The 18,024-nt window shown below is 40.2% G+C and overlaps 1 protein-coding gene across 3 annotated transcripts in view; it reads left to right on the forward strand.

The window, feature by feature from the left end:
* The first annotated feature begins 1,664 nt into the window (after positions 1 to 1,664).
* Positions 1,665 to 18,024, forward strand: part of KHDRBS3 (KH RNA binding domain containing, signal transduction associated 3) — a 103,285-nt gene continuing 86,925 nt past the window's right edge. For all 3 annotated transcript variants that reach the window (XR_014144452.1, XM_081816583.1, XM_081816582.1), the window contains exons 1-2: positions 1,665 to 1,809; positions 8,047 to 8,193. Coding sequence is in view for 2 of the 3 variants with exons in the window: in XM_081816583.1 (XP_081672709.1) it covers positions 1,768 to 1,809; positions 8,047 to 8,193 (189 nt within the window). In the remaining variant the exon portion in view is untranslated. The remainder of the gene's footprint in view (positions 1,810 to 8,046; positions 8,194 to 18,024) is intronic.

Here is an 18,024-nt window from a genome sequence, read left to right on the forward strand (position 1 = left end):
AGCAGATACTATAAGCTCCAAGTCGGGGTGGGGGTGGGGGGCACTGCCATTCATATCCTCAGAAATATAAGAATTTATATCACTTCCATAAAATATTTTTAAAATGCTATAAAAAAAGAACAAATATAAGAAAATACTATTAATAGTTAAACATTTGATAGCAGAAATGAAAAAAATCAATAGATATGTAGGAAATGTACTTAAATTCCCCAGACAGTAAAACAGAGAAGGTGAAAGGGAAAGAGGAAAAATAAGAGAGAAATTTAGAGTTCCAACTCAGGAGATCCTAATAGCCAAATAATAGAATTTCCAGAAAGAAAAAGCAGAGAAAATGGGGAACCAAGAATAAGGTAGAGATGAGTGGATGGAGACACTGATTTTTTTTTTTCTATGTTGTATTATTTGATATTTTTAACTCTATATGTATCATTTCTATATTTTTAGAGAGTAATCGACTTAAAATTAAATTTAAAAAACAAAACATACTTACATGTGAAGGTTAAAAATACTGTAGATATTTGAGTTTTCATTGAAGACCAATAAAATTAAAAGTAGGCCAGGAAAAAATATCATTTTGATTTTTTAGAAGTATATATTTTAAGAAAATTACTTCAATTACCATAGAGAAATTGAAGAACCGTTTTCTCTTAAAAACAGCAACAGCACAGCAGTGGCACAGATCGTGGAGGAGCTGATGCCAAAACAGCGGCTGCATGAGTTTGTAATCAGAAGTCTTGCCAAAGAGAACAGTTTCCCTCCGGTCAATAGGGCTGACTTTCTGGGAACAAGAAGTATTCATGACTTACCTTAATTATGGGAAAGCTTTTAAAAGTTGTGTGAAATTCCTAATTACAGTCCTTTCATTCAAGATATATTTATTGTCTTTTCTATGCTAAGCATTGTTCTGATTCATTTATATGGACCCATTTAATCTTCCTAACAGCCTTACGGGAGTAGGTTCTGTTGTATTTCACTGTTCTCATTTTACAGACGAGGAACCCACGGTACAGAGAGGTCAGGTGACCCAGTTAACTAGCTGGGTTACTCAGCTGGTAAATGGAAAAGCCGGGTTTTAAAACCATGGCAATGTAGCCTCAGAGTCCATATCATTAATGAATTCACTTCTGCTGTGCTTATTAAATTAAGAACCCTAAGAATCAAGACTCATTAATTTGTCAACATTTTCATAGCTAGTTATTTTAGAAGAGATAGATGGACTTTGTCATAAAGCTTTGTGAGCCACCAAATGCTTGAGAACTCATCTAGGCCAGCGCAATCCCTGGTTGACGAACCAGGGCTCAAGTGCTGAGGTTAGGTGGAAGGACCCAGACACTCCATAGTGACCAGCCTGGAGCACCTTACATCTTCCCCACCTACATCCTCATCTTACTAGCACTGTGCATGGTTGAAGTCAAATGTGCGTTAAAATTGTCAGGATAGCAACCTAGGATTTCTGGGAATTAGCTTAATTTATAATTTGTGAAATCTAACCATCATTGAAATGATTGGTTTTTACTTTACGACTTTTAAGCCCCATTATATGTGGTTTGTGGAGAGGCATATAGCAGGAACTTAAATATTTGGCATTAATTAGTGATTTGTAGCATACTGTAGTGTTTACTGACATTCAAGATTAATAAATTACTTTCAGATATGAATGTTACAATTTTGGTTTGTTTGTTTTTTCCCTAGTTCAACTTTGTGGGGAAACTTTTGGGTCCCCGTGGCAATTCTCTGAAGCGTTTACAAGAAGAAACCTTGACCAAAATGTCCATCCTTGGGAAAGGTTCCATGCGAGACAAGGCAAAGGTAACATTCATCATAGACAATGGCTACTTTGGAGACAAGTTGCATAATGTACTTTTAGATTATCCATTGTATTAATACAAATTATATTAGAGCTAGCTAGGATTGCAAATGAAATTATATGAAAATGTTGTATAAGGCGATGAGTCTGTGGTACTGTGTAGAAAACTGAGTCTCTTGGACCAGTTTCAGAATATATGGTGTCCTCCGTGTACATCTGTAACTATTACCTTCATTTGTAAAATGCAATAGCAGTGCCTGTGGTTTCGACTGTAGAAGCGATTCCTCGTAGAAAGTACAGTGATACTGAAATTACCACGAAGAGAAAAGTTATCTGCAGTCTTAACTGCCGCTGTTTGCATCTTCGAGGAGTTCCTGGGGGCCTTTTTTCTATGCCTGTATTTGAAATAGTTGAGTTTATAAAGTATACACTTGGATTTGCTCTTTTTGCCCTTCATTTAATACCCTGTACATTTTATCAAGTTAAAATTGATTTTAAATGTTTTACTAGTGGCTTCGTATTCTCACACACAGTAGCTCTACTTGGCTCTAGTCCTTCTAACTGCCTCTTTTTTTTTTTTTTTTTTTCCTGTGATAAGCTAAAATTACTGAGTTTTTTATTGATCACTTTCTTAAATACACCACTTCTGAAAGAAGTTTTCACGTTTCATAGTGTGCTGTCATCACTTTCATTATTCTCCATTACCGTTTTGTTGCTCTGTCACTGTGAAGAGATTGATGTCACTGAAAACCAAACCCACATTCCGTGGCCACTTTCCATGAAATGTTGAACAATGATTGTGTCAGACAAGAAAGTTATTTAGACAAAATGCAGCCTCTTCGCACACACAAAAAAGTCCATCTAAACAAAGGCTTTTATAATAAAAAATGGCTGCCATTTGTTTATCGAACAGCTACTGTGAGTGCATTACTCTGTGTTATCCCTAGAAAAATGATGGAAGAAACATAACATTCTCCTTACTTTACATGTAAAAAAACTGAGATTTAGAGAACCTGAGTATATTATCTGTGTTAATCAGGGAAGTTAAATTATTTGATTAAAACAGGGCTGTTATCATACTCACATGGAGTGCTGTTTAAAAATAAGATTCCCAGGGCGCCTGGGTGGCTCAGTTGGTTAAGCGACTGCCTTCGGCTCAGGTCATGATCCTGGAGTCCCGGGATCGAGTCCCGCATCGGGCTCCCTGCTCGGCGGGGAGTCTGCTTCTCCCTCTGACCCTCCCCACTCTCATGTGCTCTCTCTCATTCTCTCTCTCTCAAATAAATAAACAAAATCTTTAAAAAAAAAAAAAATAAGATTCCCATACAACCTTTTTAGGGTAGAACCTCAAAATGAATTTTCAGTGGTTATTTGAAATGATTCTAGTGTGTGGCCAGGTTAGGTTAACTATTCACTAAGCCTTCCTGTCTCAAATGATGTTACTTTGATTCCCTGACTCATCTGTTCTGGCAGCTGGAGGAGATGGAACCATATATTGGTCAGTTGGTCAGAAATTTTGTATAACTTGTAGGAAACTAACCCATCCTTGCTGATACCTTAATTAGGTCTTCAATAAAGCCGTCTGGTCATGAAGTACATGAAATGACCAGTGAAATTCATCAACATACTGCTTATTTTGTTTGTTGTTAAGGGAGGTTTTTTTGTTTTGTTTTGTTTTGTTTTTTGTCAGAAGCGACATTTTGTGGCATACGATGGCAGTGATGAGGGCATCCACAGATAGTTTCACAGGTACAAAGGAAGGAGGGAAGGCAAGTCTTTAGCTGGATTATATGTCCAAGTAATAACAAGTGCCTGGCTATCCATTTAATGAAAAGGATTCTAAGTATGGTCACTTTGCTATCAGGGCTTGGTGGTTTTTCTAGATTATGTTGTCATTTTAAGGGCTATCTCTGCTGTTGGCATATTGGGCATTCAGCAGTGCAGTAGCTAAGAATCCTTTTTGAGGGGAGTCTGTGTTGTGAAGTAATATGTAACCTCTCTCTCTGTTGCCACAGACACTTTGTTCAAGTCCCTTGAGTAGCACTGAGGTGGCTGGGCAAGGAGGTGCTTTGACATCTACTAAAATGAGTCCCTTTGTCCTCCCCGGTCGCTGAGTGCTTGCTCTGCATTGCATGGGGCACCCTGTTCTCTTACACACTCAGTGGGTCTAGGCTGCTTTCCTAGACTACTTTCCAGCCCTTCACTAATCCTCTCATTTCTATGTCCTTGACCACATGGGTCTGAGAATCATTATAGAGATTCTGTAAGTGGCTGATCATTTCCATTCCATCAAGACACCCAGGAACTGGGGAAGTAGCATACATTTGGGGTTTACAGTCCATTGAGCTGCTATCAAGGGACAGGATCAGAAGTCCTTTATTCTCTTGACCCTGTAGATCCCACTGTCATCAGTGGCCCTCAGTGGAGAAGCATTTGCTGAGAGTCAAGTTTGTTAATCCTCAGGCTTTCTGGGTATTTATCTTATCAGTGCATAGTTGCTTTAGGAAAAGGCCCCAGATCCTTGGTGGGAAGACAAGGAGGAAGTGTCACATGTACACAAGGAGGTATTAACAGTTATTATTAGCTTTCTTATTCTCTGCGTCCCTGGGGCAAACAAGGATCTGATCCTGGGCCAGGAGGTCATACCAAGAAACAGTAATAAAGCGTGACACCTGGGTCGCTCAGTCAGTTAAGTAAGTGTCTACCTTCCGCTCAGGTCATAGTCCCAGGGTTCTGAACTCGAGCCCAGTGTCAGGCCCCCTGTTCTGTGGGGAGCCTGCTTCTCTGTCTCCCTCTGCCCCTCCCCCCGACTTGTGTGCACACTCTCTCTCTCTCTGTCTCTGTCTCTCCTCTTGCTCTCTCTCTCAAATAAATAAAATCTTAAAAAAAAAAAAATAAAGCCAGAGAATTTTCATCTCCTTTCAAGGAACTACCTTGGCTATTCAAAACAAGGTAGGAAAAGTTTCACCAGACAGGCTTCTGCCTGTGTGGAAGGCTCAGTGGGGCTTCAACATTTGAATACTAAGGGTTGTTTGAATCCTCCCAAATGTTGCCAATCCAGTTCTCAGATCTTCACTGTTCTCCAGACATTTTCCTAAACCTCACAGAAGAGGTGGCTGGGCAGTCTACTGTCCTTCAGCAACACACAGGCTTCAACTCTGCTTCTGCCTGTTGGCTCCATAAGCCTGTGGCCATAAGCAGTACACCTCCTAGCCTACTTCTGGCTCTTTGAGACTTGAACTCGTAATGTCAAGTCTTGAGTCTGTCATTTTCCTTTTAGAACTCTTCGGTACAGTTTGATCCCACTCCCCCTGCCTTGTTTTCCTCTTGTGCATCATACTGTGGCCGGCCTCTGCCACACGTGGCCATCAGTCTTCAGAAGCATGTCAGTTGGTGTCACCACAGGTGATAATTCAAGTACCAGGTTTGCTATAGAAGGGGAGACCACTGGTACCCTGTCCTGTGCTGCAGTCAGGTCCTCACTGCCTGGACTCTTGAATGCTGATCTCTGTTGATCCTTTTAGTCTGCAGAAGTTCTCAGTTAATAATGTTTATTGCTAAAGAGATTTCCATTACTATTAAAATCTCATCTTTTAGCTTTTCATAGTGTTCACTATCTAAATTCTAATGAGACCATAATTCATTTTATTCTTGTATTTTCTTTTTTTTTTGAAGATTTTATTCATTTATTTGACAGACAGAGACACAGCGAGAGAGGGAACACGAGCAGGGGGAGTAGGAGAGGGAGAAGCAGGCTTCCCGTGGAGCAGGGAGCCCGATGTGGGGGGCTCGATCCCAGGACCCCGGGATCATGACCTGAGCCGAAGGCAGACGCTTAACGACTGAGCCACCCAGGCACCCCTCTTGTATTTTCTACATTGACGAAATTACGGGAGTCATTACTGACTTGTATCAGTTGGTTATGTAGCATAATAATCACCGTAATGCTATGGTCTTTCGAGCCTTCAGTTTGTGCCAAGCATGCTGGCTGTTTTGCCCTTATCGTCTATATATAGAATAATAGAATAATTAATACTGTAGTCATCATTTATTGAGTGTTTATTATGTACTAAGCACAGTTCTAAAGATTTTTTGTGTCTTTAAACATGAAACTCTTTTTTTTTACTACAACTCCTTTATATTACTAATAACTCCTAATCACTGTTCTGGTAACTCCTTTATTACTACTCATTGAGCAGTAGATACTATACTGTTACTCTGCACTTAAAATCACCTCTTCAAGATGATAAAGTAACCTGTCGAAAATTATACAGTACATGTTGAATTTGGGATTTGAACGCAGAACTCCAAGCGAAGTCTGTGTTCTTCCCCAAACACCATGTTGCCTGTCCCTGCTAACCCAGGACAGAAGCTGATAAAGCTCCTCGCTCTGTGGGGATGAGTGACAGCAGGCTGGGCTAAGAAAGCCTCTCTCCCCGTTTCCATCCGGGGTAGCAACGGCAGAGTGCTGCACTGTGCGTCACAGTTACTCTCATTAATATCCGTAGTGTGATGCTGTATTCTAATAGGGAAGCAGTGTTGAGGTCAGTAGTTTATACTTTCAGAAGTGAACTGTTGAACATAAAATTCGACTTTATGAAGTTTAAAACTTCAGCTCTGAAAGGCAGAGTATCAGATCAAGTGATGGAGAGTGTTCTGATTAGAACAAATAGTCTACAGTTGGCCTAAAAGAATCGTGCTTTTTATACGGGACCAACTTTGAAGGAAATGCAGAGGATATTATGGTAGCTTATATTTGCTCTCCTTGCTTCAAATATTTCTCCTTCTTTTCCTTCGGTTTCTGACCTTCTTTCCGTAAATGCGAAGAAAACTGGCACTTATCGAGTCCTGGCACATGTAAAGCAGTGTGCTGGGCAGTATGTACGTGATCTCCTTTGCCAGGCATTTACGGAAAGTTGGTCCTTTTACTCTTCTCAACAGTCCTGTATTAATATACTTAACACCAACTTGATTTTTCAACTTAAGAGTTCATCTATCTAAACAGACACACCTGGTGTCTGGCATGGCTATGATTTGGGTATATCTGACTCAAAACCCCACGTCCTGTCATGCTCTATATGCAGATCTCTTTGTTCTCTAAAAGAAATCAAATGAGTGAAGTAACACAAGTTGACGTCTTAAACGATGAAGTCAGGGGTGCTTGGGCCTCTCTGACCTCTTGGCCTGTGGTGGAATTAAAAGGTGGTGTTGCCAGGAGTTCTAGGGTTCTCCTTCTCATGGGGTTGGTGTTTTAGAGAGGCTAGGAAGGTTTCCCCCCATTTTGGAAATCACTCTAGGTGTAGGTACCTGCTCTTCTTAATCTGTCTGATTTGAATGTTGGAAACAAAGACTTTTAGAAGATCCAGGTTCTGTCATTTGCCACTATAATGAATGCTAGTTAGGAGAAGATCATGGACCAAAATCATTTGTCTCTTGCTGACTGATCTAGGTTTTTCCCTCTCCTCTTTTTTCCCCCCTGTATTTCATTATGTAGACAAAAAAACTTTAATGTGTATCATAATTATGTAAAATCATGTAATAAAATCGTTCGTTTATTCTATTCACTGTTTTATCTTCAGATACAGTGCCTGGCATGTAGAAATGTTTTTTGAATGAATATATGAATGAGTGAATGAACATGGAAATGAGTAAATAATATTTACCTACTCGTCCAAATGTATTTGTCGGGTGTCAGCTATATTCCAAGCACTTTTCTAGACAAGGCAGATGAGCACCAGAGAAGACCATCATGGTCTTGTTCTGTTGCCGTCACCTCCAGTGAGGAAAATTAGATAATAGTCAAGTAAACAATAGGTATTTTAGGTAATTTGGCGGTGGAAATGCTTTGTGGCAGCATCACAGATACTTGGCGTAACCCATGTAGAGGGAGCTGGGGAGATCAGCCGGTCTGACCAGGGGTCTGAGCAGCACCTGGAGGGCGTCGGGCTGGGGGGACAGGAGGAGACAAAGCAACCAGAGCACACAGTGTGGCAGAGGGTCTCCCCCTAGGCCAGAGGCAGGGGTTGAGACTTATTCCAGTAGCAGCATGAAGCCTTGAGTGTTTTCATAGAAGGTGGGAATGGCAGGATCAGATGTGTATCTTAATCCTTCATCCTTAGGGCGGTGCTTGCCATTGAGTGAACCTTCTATGACAGCTGCATGCCGGATCAGCTCTGTGTAGCGTTCCTGTTCCTTTTCTTATAAAGATGCCCTTTTAAGCATGGTTTTTCTTTCTTCAGGAAGAAGAGTTGAGGAAAAGTGGAGAAGCCAAGTACTTTCACCTCAACGATGACCTGCATGTTCTCATTGAAGTCTTCGCTCCACCAGCAGAAGCATATGCCCGGATGGGACACGCACTGGAAGAAATCAAAAAGTTCCTCATTCCTGTTAGTACAATTTTCCTTGATAGTTAATTTGCACTTCAAAGTCCTTCTTTTATTTTAATCCATGGTAATTTTTAGCAGTAAGTATTATTTGCACAGCACTTTGTTAAAAGTGTCCCTGTGAATTGGCATTTTTCTTTCTTTATAAATGAGGCAAGGGATTTTTAAAGAGATCAGATAGGACTGGTAAGGCTAGCCGGCCAAGAAAGTTGAAGAGCATAATCACTAGTTCAAGTTTTGGGACTCACAAGTCCTAAGCCTTTTTGTGACACTAAAATCACCTACAGATCCATTGTTCTCCAGTATAAACCCATCAGTGCCTTCCATGCAGCAAGCACTGTGGGTGGTGTTGGACCAGCAGCCATAAATAAAAGCAGTCCCTACCCTCGAGGACTATGTGGTGTAGGGGAAGGGAGAAGCATAAGCCAATGATTTCAGTATAGCATGGTAAATATAATGACAGACCTAAGCATAAGGAGCACAGAGAAGAAAGGCACTGTGCTGATAGTTACCTGGCTTCTGCCAGGTGTTTTATGCTTTGGCTTTTTGTTTGTTTGTTTTTTGGGTTTTTTTTTTAAGATTTTTATTTATTTATTTGAGAGAGAGAGAGAGATCACAGTGGGAGAGGGAGAAGCAGGCTCCCTGCTGAGCAGAGAGCTGATGCGGGACTCGATCCCAGGACCCTGGGATCACGACCTGAGCCGAAGGCAGATGCTGCACCGACTGAGCCACCCAGGCGCCTCTTATGCTTTGTTAATGTAACAATTGCTATTCTGTTTTAACCCTTCCCAGATACTTGGACATTGCTAAGAATGTGGTAATTTAAATAGAATGTGTCCGTACCTCCATTATGAAAGTTAATTTAGGTTTTTTATATAATTTACATGTACTAGATTTAAAAAAAAACTGAAACATTGAACACTTTGGCTCTTTAGACAATTTATTTAGAGAAGCTGTCATATCTGCCAGACAGCTGCCTGAGGTAAGACTGTCTTCAGCAATCCCAGGTTGGTCTAGTAGATTGACTTACCTACCACAGCGTATGTGTCATGACTATATTAGCTGTGAGGAAAACTGTTGAATTTATAGGGAAGGGATATCTTAAGTCATGATTGCCTTGGAAAAGCTGAGACATGGGATTGTATTAAGTCATTTTACTTGGGAGCTGAAAATGGTTCAACTTCCTTAATTCCCTCATGATGATCCCAATATGATGCCAATATGATGATCCATTTATTCACTTATTTTTTTGTTTTGTTTTGGTTTTTAGAGAGGAGGGAGAGAGAGGTGGGGGGCCAGAGGGAGAAGGAGGTAATCTTAAGCAGGCTCCACACTCAGTGCAGAGCCTGATGCGGGGCTTGATCTCACAACGCTGAGATCATGACCTGAGCCGAAATCAAGAGTCAGAAGCTTAACCAACTCTGCCACCCAGGTGCCCCTACTCATTTAGTTTAGAAACAAAGTTTTTTAGTACTTTCTATGTGATAGATACATGGGAACTAACAAAAGACATTCTTTCATCTGACCCTGTGGAGTTTATATAATGGAAGAGACAGATAAGAATCAGATATTAGATATTCATACAAACAGTTATAAAATTGTTACTCCGACAAGACTAAGGAGAGGTTTAATGTCTTAGTGGTCATTCAGGGTGGACTGGGGAGTGCTGACCTAGCCACGTAGGCTGCCACAGGACCTCCCACCCCATCCCCTTTACACTCCTCCACCAGGACATGGATCTGACTTCTGTCCCCTTGAGTCTGGGCTGACCAGGAGAACTCTTTGCTGAACCGAGGGTCACAAAGATTTTTTGCTGTTTTCTTAATTTCTTATAGTATTAGCTCTGTCATTTTAAGTCTATGATCAATTTTACGTTAATTTTTGTGTATGGTATGAAGTTAGGATCTAGGTTTATCTTTTCCTATGTAGATATCCAGCCCGTTGTCCCAGCACCGTATGTTGAAAGGGTAATCCTTTTCTTATTGAACTGCAACACCATTGTTGAAAATCCACTGAACGTAAATGTATGGATTTGTTTCTGCATTCTCGGTTCTGTTCCATTGATTTATATGCCTGTCCTTATGCCAGTGTCATGCTCTTAATTACCTTAGCGTTCTAGCAATTTGGTGTGAAATCCAGGTTGTTGATTCTTTTTTAAAGAAAAAGTTCTGTTTCAAAATTGTTTTGGCTATTCTGGTTCCTATGCATTTCTACATATATTTCAGATTAGCTTGTCAGTTTCTACAAAAGAGCCTCCAAGGGTTTTGACAGAGGATTGAATCTGTAGCTCAGTTTGGGGATAATTTCCGTCTTAATAATCCTTAGTTTTCTAGTCCATGACTACGAAGTGTCTCTACTTAACAGATATTTTTTTGTTTCTTTCAGCAGTTATATAGTCTTCAGGGTGCCAGTCTTAGACTTCTTTTGTTTAATTTATTTCTAAGTATTGTACACTTTCTGATGCTATTGTGAATGGAACTTTTAAAATTTCATTTTCAGGGTGCCTGGGTGGCTCAGTTGGTTGAGCATCTGACTCTTGGTTTTGGCTCAGGTCATGATAATCAGGGTCCTGGGATCGAGCCCCGCACTGGGCTCCGTGCTCATTGGGGAGTCTGCTTGAGATTCTCTCTCCCTCTCCCTCTGCCCTTCCCGTTCATGCTCTCTTTATCTCTCTCTCTCAGATAAATAAATAAATCTTTAAAAAATTTTTCATTTTCAGATGGTTACCAGGATATTGAAATGCAGATGATTTTTATACACTGACCTTGTATCTTGTGACCGTGTTGGACCATTATTTCTAGTGTGTTGTTTTGGTTTTTATGGAATCATTAGGATTTTCTACATATAGAATTATGTTATCTGTGAATAAAGTATGTTTTATTTCTTCCTTTCAAATTTTAATGTCTTTATTTTTTTTATTTTATTTTCCCTTATCACACTGACTGGAACTTCGAATGCATTGTTGAGCAGGAGTGGTGAAGATGGAATATCTTTGCTTGTTGCTTTTCATCTTTCACCATTAAGTATGATGTCAGCTGTAAGGTTTTCCTTGCTGCCCTTGACCTTGTGGAAGAAGTTCTCTTCTGTTCCTGGGTGTTGAGAGTTTTATCATGAATGAGTATTGGATTTTGCCAGGTTTCTTTTTCTGCCCATTGAAATGCTCATGTGATTTATCTCCTTTTTTTTGTGAATAATAGTATATTGCATTAGTTGATTTTCAGATGTTAAGCCAGCCTTGCATTCCTAGGTGAAATCCCACTTCGTCATATTACATTTTGCTACACTTGATTTACTAGTAGTTTGTTGAGAATCCCTACATCTATAATCATGAGGGATGTTGGCTTGTAGTACAGTATTTCTATAATCTTTGCATTAACCCTTTACATTTACCGTTTCTGGTGCCCTTCATTTCTTTCTGTGGATAGAATTGCCACATGGTGCCACCTCTTTTCAGCCCAAAGGACTTGCTTTAGTCTTTCTTATAACCTTGATCTGCTAGCCCCAAAAATTGTTCTTTTTTTTTTTTTTTTTTTCAGAATGTCTTTATTTCCCCTATATTCTAAAAGATAGTTTATGTAATTCCTGGCTGACAGTTTTTTGTTTCAGGTGGTAGAAAGAAGGCCAGTCTGCTGCTTTCTGGCCTTCATTATTTTTGATGAGAGGAGTCCTTAAGGATTTTGTTGTTTTGTGCATGATCTGTTGCTTTTCTCTTGCTGCTGCCACGATTTTGTCTTTCTTTTTCATTAATTTGACTGTGATTGTGTATGCTTATCCTCCTTACTCATTAAGCTTTGTGGATCCATATGTATACATTTTTCTTCAAATGTGGGACGTTTTCAGCTATCGTTTCTTTAATATTTTTTGCCTTTTTCTTTCTCCTCTGCTCCCATTGGTCCTGGATTCCCATGATTCGTATGTTGATACACTTGACGATGTCCCACACGTCTCTGCGGCTCCTTTCTCTTCATCCTTTCTTCTCTGTGTTCCTGACCGGGTAATTTTAATTGGCTTATCTTCAAGTTTGCAGACTCATTCTTTTGCCGTCTCAAATCTGTTCTTGAACTCCTTTGGTTAAATTTCATTGTCGTTGCTGTACTTTCTCTTCTTTTTTTCTTTTTCTCTAAAATCTCCCTCTTCCCCCCCCCCCCCAACATCTGGGCCTCTCCAAGACAGTTTCTTCCTACTGCTCGCTTGCTTGCTTGCTTTCTCTTTCTTTCTTTCTTTCTCTGCGTATGGGTCACATTTTCTTGTTTCTTTGCATGTCTCTTAGCTTTTTTTTTTTTTTGAAAACTCCACATTTCAGATAACATAGTGCATTTGCATTCTGATTCATTTTAGTCTCCAAGGGTGGTGGTTGTTACAGGTTTTTCTTTTCTTTGTTTCTTTAGTCATTTCGTTGGACTAAATCTGCAGAGTCTCTCTACTTCATGATTTACGGCTTTGTTCATTTTTTTCCTTCTCACTTTTATTTTAAGCCTGCCCTGCTGGGCACCTCTTTGTGTCAGCATTGCTCAGACATCACCAGTGATTAGTCAGAGGCTGCGCTCACACACCTCTGTTAATAAGGCTTCTGCCCTCTGCTGATGGAATTGTGGGGGAGCACCCATAGACTAGTCAGTTGTCACATCTTCCCTGGCCTTTACTGTACTTGTGACCGAAGCTTAATCCCTGCATCCCCTTTGCACGTGCCCAGAGTCACTGTCAGGGAAGGATGTGTGGGGAGCTGTAAGCCCTCTCCAGTCTTGGCTGTACGTGTGCATAGTCTTCCATTCAGCAGAGATGTGCCAGATGTCAAGGCTCTCCGTGGCTGTTAAGTTTCTGGCTAGTCTGCCAGTCTGTTGCTTGCCCCACCCAAAACCTGAATATTAGGATTGCCTGTTCACTGGACTTCTATGTATTTGCTACCTAAATTGTTACTGATATTGACAGTGCTGTTGGTTATGAGGGTTTTTCACACTTTCTTCCAAATTAAGTGAACTTCCTCTTGCAGCAAACTATTGGTTTTCGTGTCTTTCCCCAGCGGTAGAACTGACACAACATCTGAGCTGGGGAGGAGGGATGGCTGTGTCCATCTCCCACTTGTCGTACCTGTCATGAATAAATTTACCATGTTTTCAATTTGATATGTAACTTCAGTCAGTTCCCAGAGTTCTGAAATGGTTGTTTTTAACTGTTTAACTGTGTGGTCAGCTTTTATTGTTGCTTTTTATGGAAAGGCTTTGCTCAGCTCCTTGTTTAGCTAAACTACAAGTCCCGTATTCTCTCATTACATTTATTTTTTTACATCTCAGATTATTTTGGACCTCTGACCATATGAGGATGTGTAAAATTTCCCTTCATTCTTTTTAGTGTCTGCATAATATTCCATCATATGCATGTTCTAGAATTTCTGTAATCAGTCTTCAAATAATGAACATTTATGTTATTTCTTATAGATTATAATACAGACATTGATCCCAGGATTAATCTTTGACATAATCGTTGGCGTATTTGGGCAAATATATCTGAAGAGAACATTCTTGGCAGAGAATCCACTAAATTTCAATGAATTCTTTTTAATGATTTCAATAAAATAAAATAAAAATAACTAACTTTTTTTCCCATTCTCTAGGCTAACACATTTAAATATGTTCTAAATTTACTGGATAGTAAAATCCCATGTATACCTGTGTAATTAGAATTCTGATCACTTTTCCACTCTTCACAGTTGATGACATGTTAGAATTAGTGTGATAATATGCTCACTTTTCTGATAGGAAGTTAAAATGGTAATTTACTAATGACTAGTTTAAAATGTAGAATTATCATTTAGTCTGTGTGCTAGCATATGTCACTTGGTTTCCCTCCTGATTTCAAATCGTCATATTAAAGACCAAGAAAATTGTAACTACAATGATTTTATCTATAGTGCTGACAGAAACCGTCACCTAAAGTTTCAAAAAGTTGCCTAACATCACGAAGTCGGTGAGTCCAGTTGGTTAAATTCAGGCTTAACCCAGGATGTGTTGACTCAGATTCCATAATTGGTTTCTAACTACATGGTTTGTCTTCTTGAAAATGTAGTTTTACAAAGATAATGTTTAGCTTTCATTCTAATTTTTTGACACCATTGAAATCACTTTACTTAGAGCAATTTCTTTTTCCTTTTTAAATTTTTAATAGTACTTTTGGATGCTGTGTTCTTTTCCCATGAATCTATTTTTGAACCACATTCAATTTTGTGTCACACCTCCTAGCACTTTTCAATAGGGCAAATATTTAGCATTTATGTAGCACATTTTATTTAGCATGTGCTTTACAAATAATTTATTAATCTTCACACGTTTTTAGTAAAATGGTAAGGAACATATTAATAGGCTTGTTTTAGAGAGGTTGAAGTAATGATAGATTCAAATGACTCTTGAGTTCGTAATACCCTAAATAAGTTAGAGAAAGAACCTCTATCTGCGGGAAAACCTAGACTCCTCGTCCTTTGCCTCTCCCACTAAATCATAGCAGGTTGAATTTGTCTTCGTTTCCCTCTCCTTCCCCCTCCTCTGCAAGTTTTTGCTTATTATGGTTTCAGCTTCCTCTTGACTTCCTTTTCGACTGGTGTTCGTGCTACTTTTCCTATTCCACAGTGCCTTCCGTATAGGTTTCAAGTCATTTTTTACACTCTGCTTTTGAAAACTAAGGAAGAGATAGCAGATTTTTTTTTTTTTATAAATGTACTAAGTCTATTTCATATTTTAAGCTCTAAATAATTCAGGAAACTGTTGCCCCTGAGTCTTTTATTCACACTCAGAAAGTTTGTTTCTTCTATCATAAGAGCCTCCCTTCCTCGCTCAAGCGGCTGTCCCTCCTGTTCCTCTTTGTAGAGCCACGCAGCTGGAAAACCCGCCTGCCCACACTCCCTCTTCCTTCCCCTGAGATGGATTCCGGCTCCACCCTTCCCCAAATCACCGTTGCTGAAGTCAGTATTGGCTTTACTGTTGAATCCCATGGGATGAGTACCTGGCTGCTTGACAGAATGTGAATGCAGCACTGACTTGCTGTGGCTTTTTCACACTAGCACGACCTCCGTGTCCTTCTCAGGCGTTTGTCTCCCGTTTTCCGTCTCCCCCACGCGGCTCTTCTTCTGTTACTCTGTGTTGATGTCCAGAACCCTTCTCTTGCTCCAGGAACATGCCCCAAGCAATCCTGCCTATTGCCGACATTTGTATACAGATGAGTTCTTGCTAAAGAACCACCTTCAAGCTCAGTAATTCTCTAGAAGGACCCGCAGGACTCAGAAAATCGGTTAAACACTGTGATTATGGATCATTTCAACAAAAGAATACAGATCAAAATCAGCAAGAAAAGGAGCACAAGGCAAAGACCAGGCAAAGTTTGGGCTAGGCTTCCAGGTGTCCCTTCCCAGGAGAATTACACAAGGATGGATGCATTTACTTCTTCCAGCAATGATGTGTGACAACACACGGGAGGGGTTGCTAACCAGTAAGGCTCCCCTGCACCACAAACCTGTGCACGGTTTTTACTGGGGACCAGTCACGTATGCATACAGCACCCCTGCACCTGACCTCAGCTACTCCCAGTCCAGCACCACCACCCCGCTTCCTGAGCCAAAACAAAGGTTCCCCACTAATCCCATTGCTAGGGCGGACTTAACCTGGCCACAGTGGGGCAGCATGGGCTCAAGCCTACGCATACAGAAACTCTCTCAGCGCAGGCAGCCTCCTCCGTGGGCTTAGAGGTTATCTTCTGGGGGCTGGCCACTCGCCGGCCTTGATGACGGGCCCTGCTCGGTGCTGTGGAGGGCCTGAGTAACCCTTCCTTGTCCACTTCTGTGTGCATATCTTTAACTTCTAAATTTCCAGTTTTTATGTCTGATTGCTATGGGACATCTCAATATGTCATAGGCCATCGCATATTCAGCCTGTACCAAACTGATTACAACATGGTACCACTGTTATTTATCCTTCTTATTTTCCAGATGCCCACTGACATTCTTGACTTTGCTGATATACCTACCCCCTCTAGGATATTACCATTTCTAATAAAATTAAACATAAATAACACCAAATCTACCTTCCCTCATCCTCCCTGCCACTTCCCTACTCCAGGTTGTCTTTACCACGCACTAGAATTAGGAGTTTCCATCTGGAATTTCTGCCTCTAGTGTGCTTTTTCCCATTTAATATCTTTATGGAAATACAAATCACATAGCATAAAATTCACTCCTATAAAGTATACAATTCAGTGACTTTTCGTGTATTCATAGAGTTTCACAGCTGTCACAATAACCTAAGACCATTTTTATTACCCCCCCAAGTAAACCTCGTCATGAACAGTGGCTTCCCATTCTTCTTCCTCCCTAGTCAACCACTAATTTACTTTTTTGCTTTTTACACAGCCTTTATGGAGATATAACTCACATACCCTACAGTTCACCCATTTAAGGCATACGGTTCACTGGGTGATTGTGCGTTCACAGTATGCAGCCATCAACACAATCTGTTTTTAGGTCTTCATCATCCCTCAGAGCAGCCCCATACCTGTGGGCAAGCACTCCCCATTCCAGTCCCCTACTGTCCCACTTCTCTGTCTCATGCCACCAGTAATCTGTCTCTATGGATTTGCCTGTTTTTGACATTTTATGTAAAACGGAACAGTATGTGTAGTCTTTTGTCCTACCTTCTTTCACTTAGCATACTGTTTTCAAGGTTCATTCAAGCTGCTTTTCATTGCTGGATGATATTTGATTGTATGGATATGCCATGTTTTATTTGTCCATTTTTTATTAGTTGAAGCCTTTGGTTGGGGTTATTTCTATTTTTTTATAATATTTCTGTTATTTTTTTGGCTATTATCAAGAATGCTGCTGTGAACATTCATGTACAGATTTTTGGGTGCATATATATTCTCACTTTCTTGGGTATGGCCTAGGAATGCAATTATTAGGTCGCATGGTAGCACTGTGCTTAACATTTTTGAGGCAGTGCTAAGTGGTTTTCCCAAGTGGCTGGACCAGTTTTCATTGCCTCCAGCAAGGTGTAAGGCTTCCATTATCTTCAGTGTTCTCCTTGTTATTATAGTACCACTTGCTAAAGAGACTGTTTGAATATCAATCTATAGTAACTTATGTCTAGGCTCCCAATTCTATTTCATTGATCTTTATGTCTACCCTTTAAGCCAGCACTACACAGTCTTTGTTACTATGGCTTTGTAGTAAGTTTTGAAGTGGGAATATATTAGTCTTCCAACTTTGTTCTTTTTTCTTAAAATTGTTCTGGATATACGAGGTCCCTTGGATTTTCATATAAATTTTAGCAAAGAAGGGTGCCTGGGTGGCTCAGCTGGTTAAGCGACTGCCTTCGGCTCAGGTCATGATCCCGGAGTCCTGGGATCGAGTCCCACATCGGGCTCCCGGCTTGGCGGGGAGCCTGCTTCTCCCTCTGACCCTATCCCCTCTCATGCTGTTTCTCTCTCTCTCTCTCTCAAATAAATAAATAAATAAATAAAATCTTTAAAAAAAAAAAAAATTTAGCAAAGAAGCCAGCTGGGATTTTGATGGGGATTTCCTTGACTCTGTAGATCAATCTGGGAGGTGGGAGAGCAGGGCAGGGATATTGTCATCATAACAGTATTAGGTCCTCCTATCCATGAATACTGGGTATCTTTCCATTTACTTAGGTTTTAAAAAATTTCTTCCAACAGTATTTTGTAGTTTTCAGCGTACAAATCTTGCTCTTATTTTAATTTATTCCTAAGTATGCTGTTCTTTATGATACTGCTGTGTAGTGCAGTTCTTTTTTTTTTTTTTTTTAAGATTTTTTTATTTATTTGACAGAGAGA

This window comes from Leptonychotes weddellii, chromosome 4, assembly GCF_054177405.1.
Source record: "Leptonychotes weddellii isolate Sample4059 chromosome 4, ASM5417740v2, whole genome shotgun sequence".
In the NCBI taxonomy this organism is placed as follows: domain Eukaryota; kingdom Metazoa; phylum Chordata; class Mammalia; order Carnivora; family Phocidae; genus Leptonychotes; species Leptonychotes weddellii.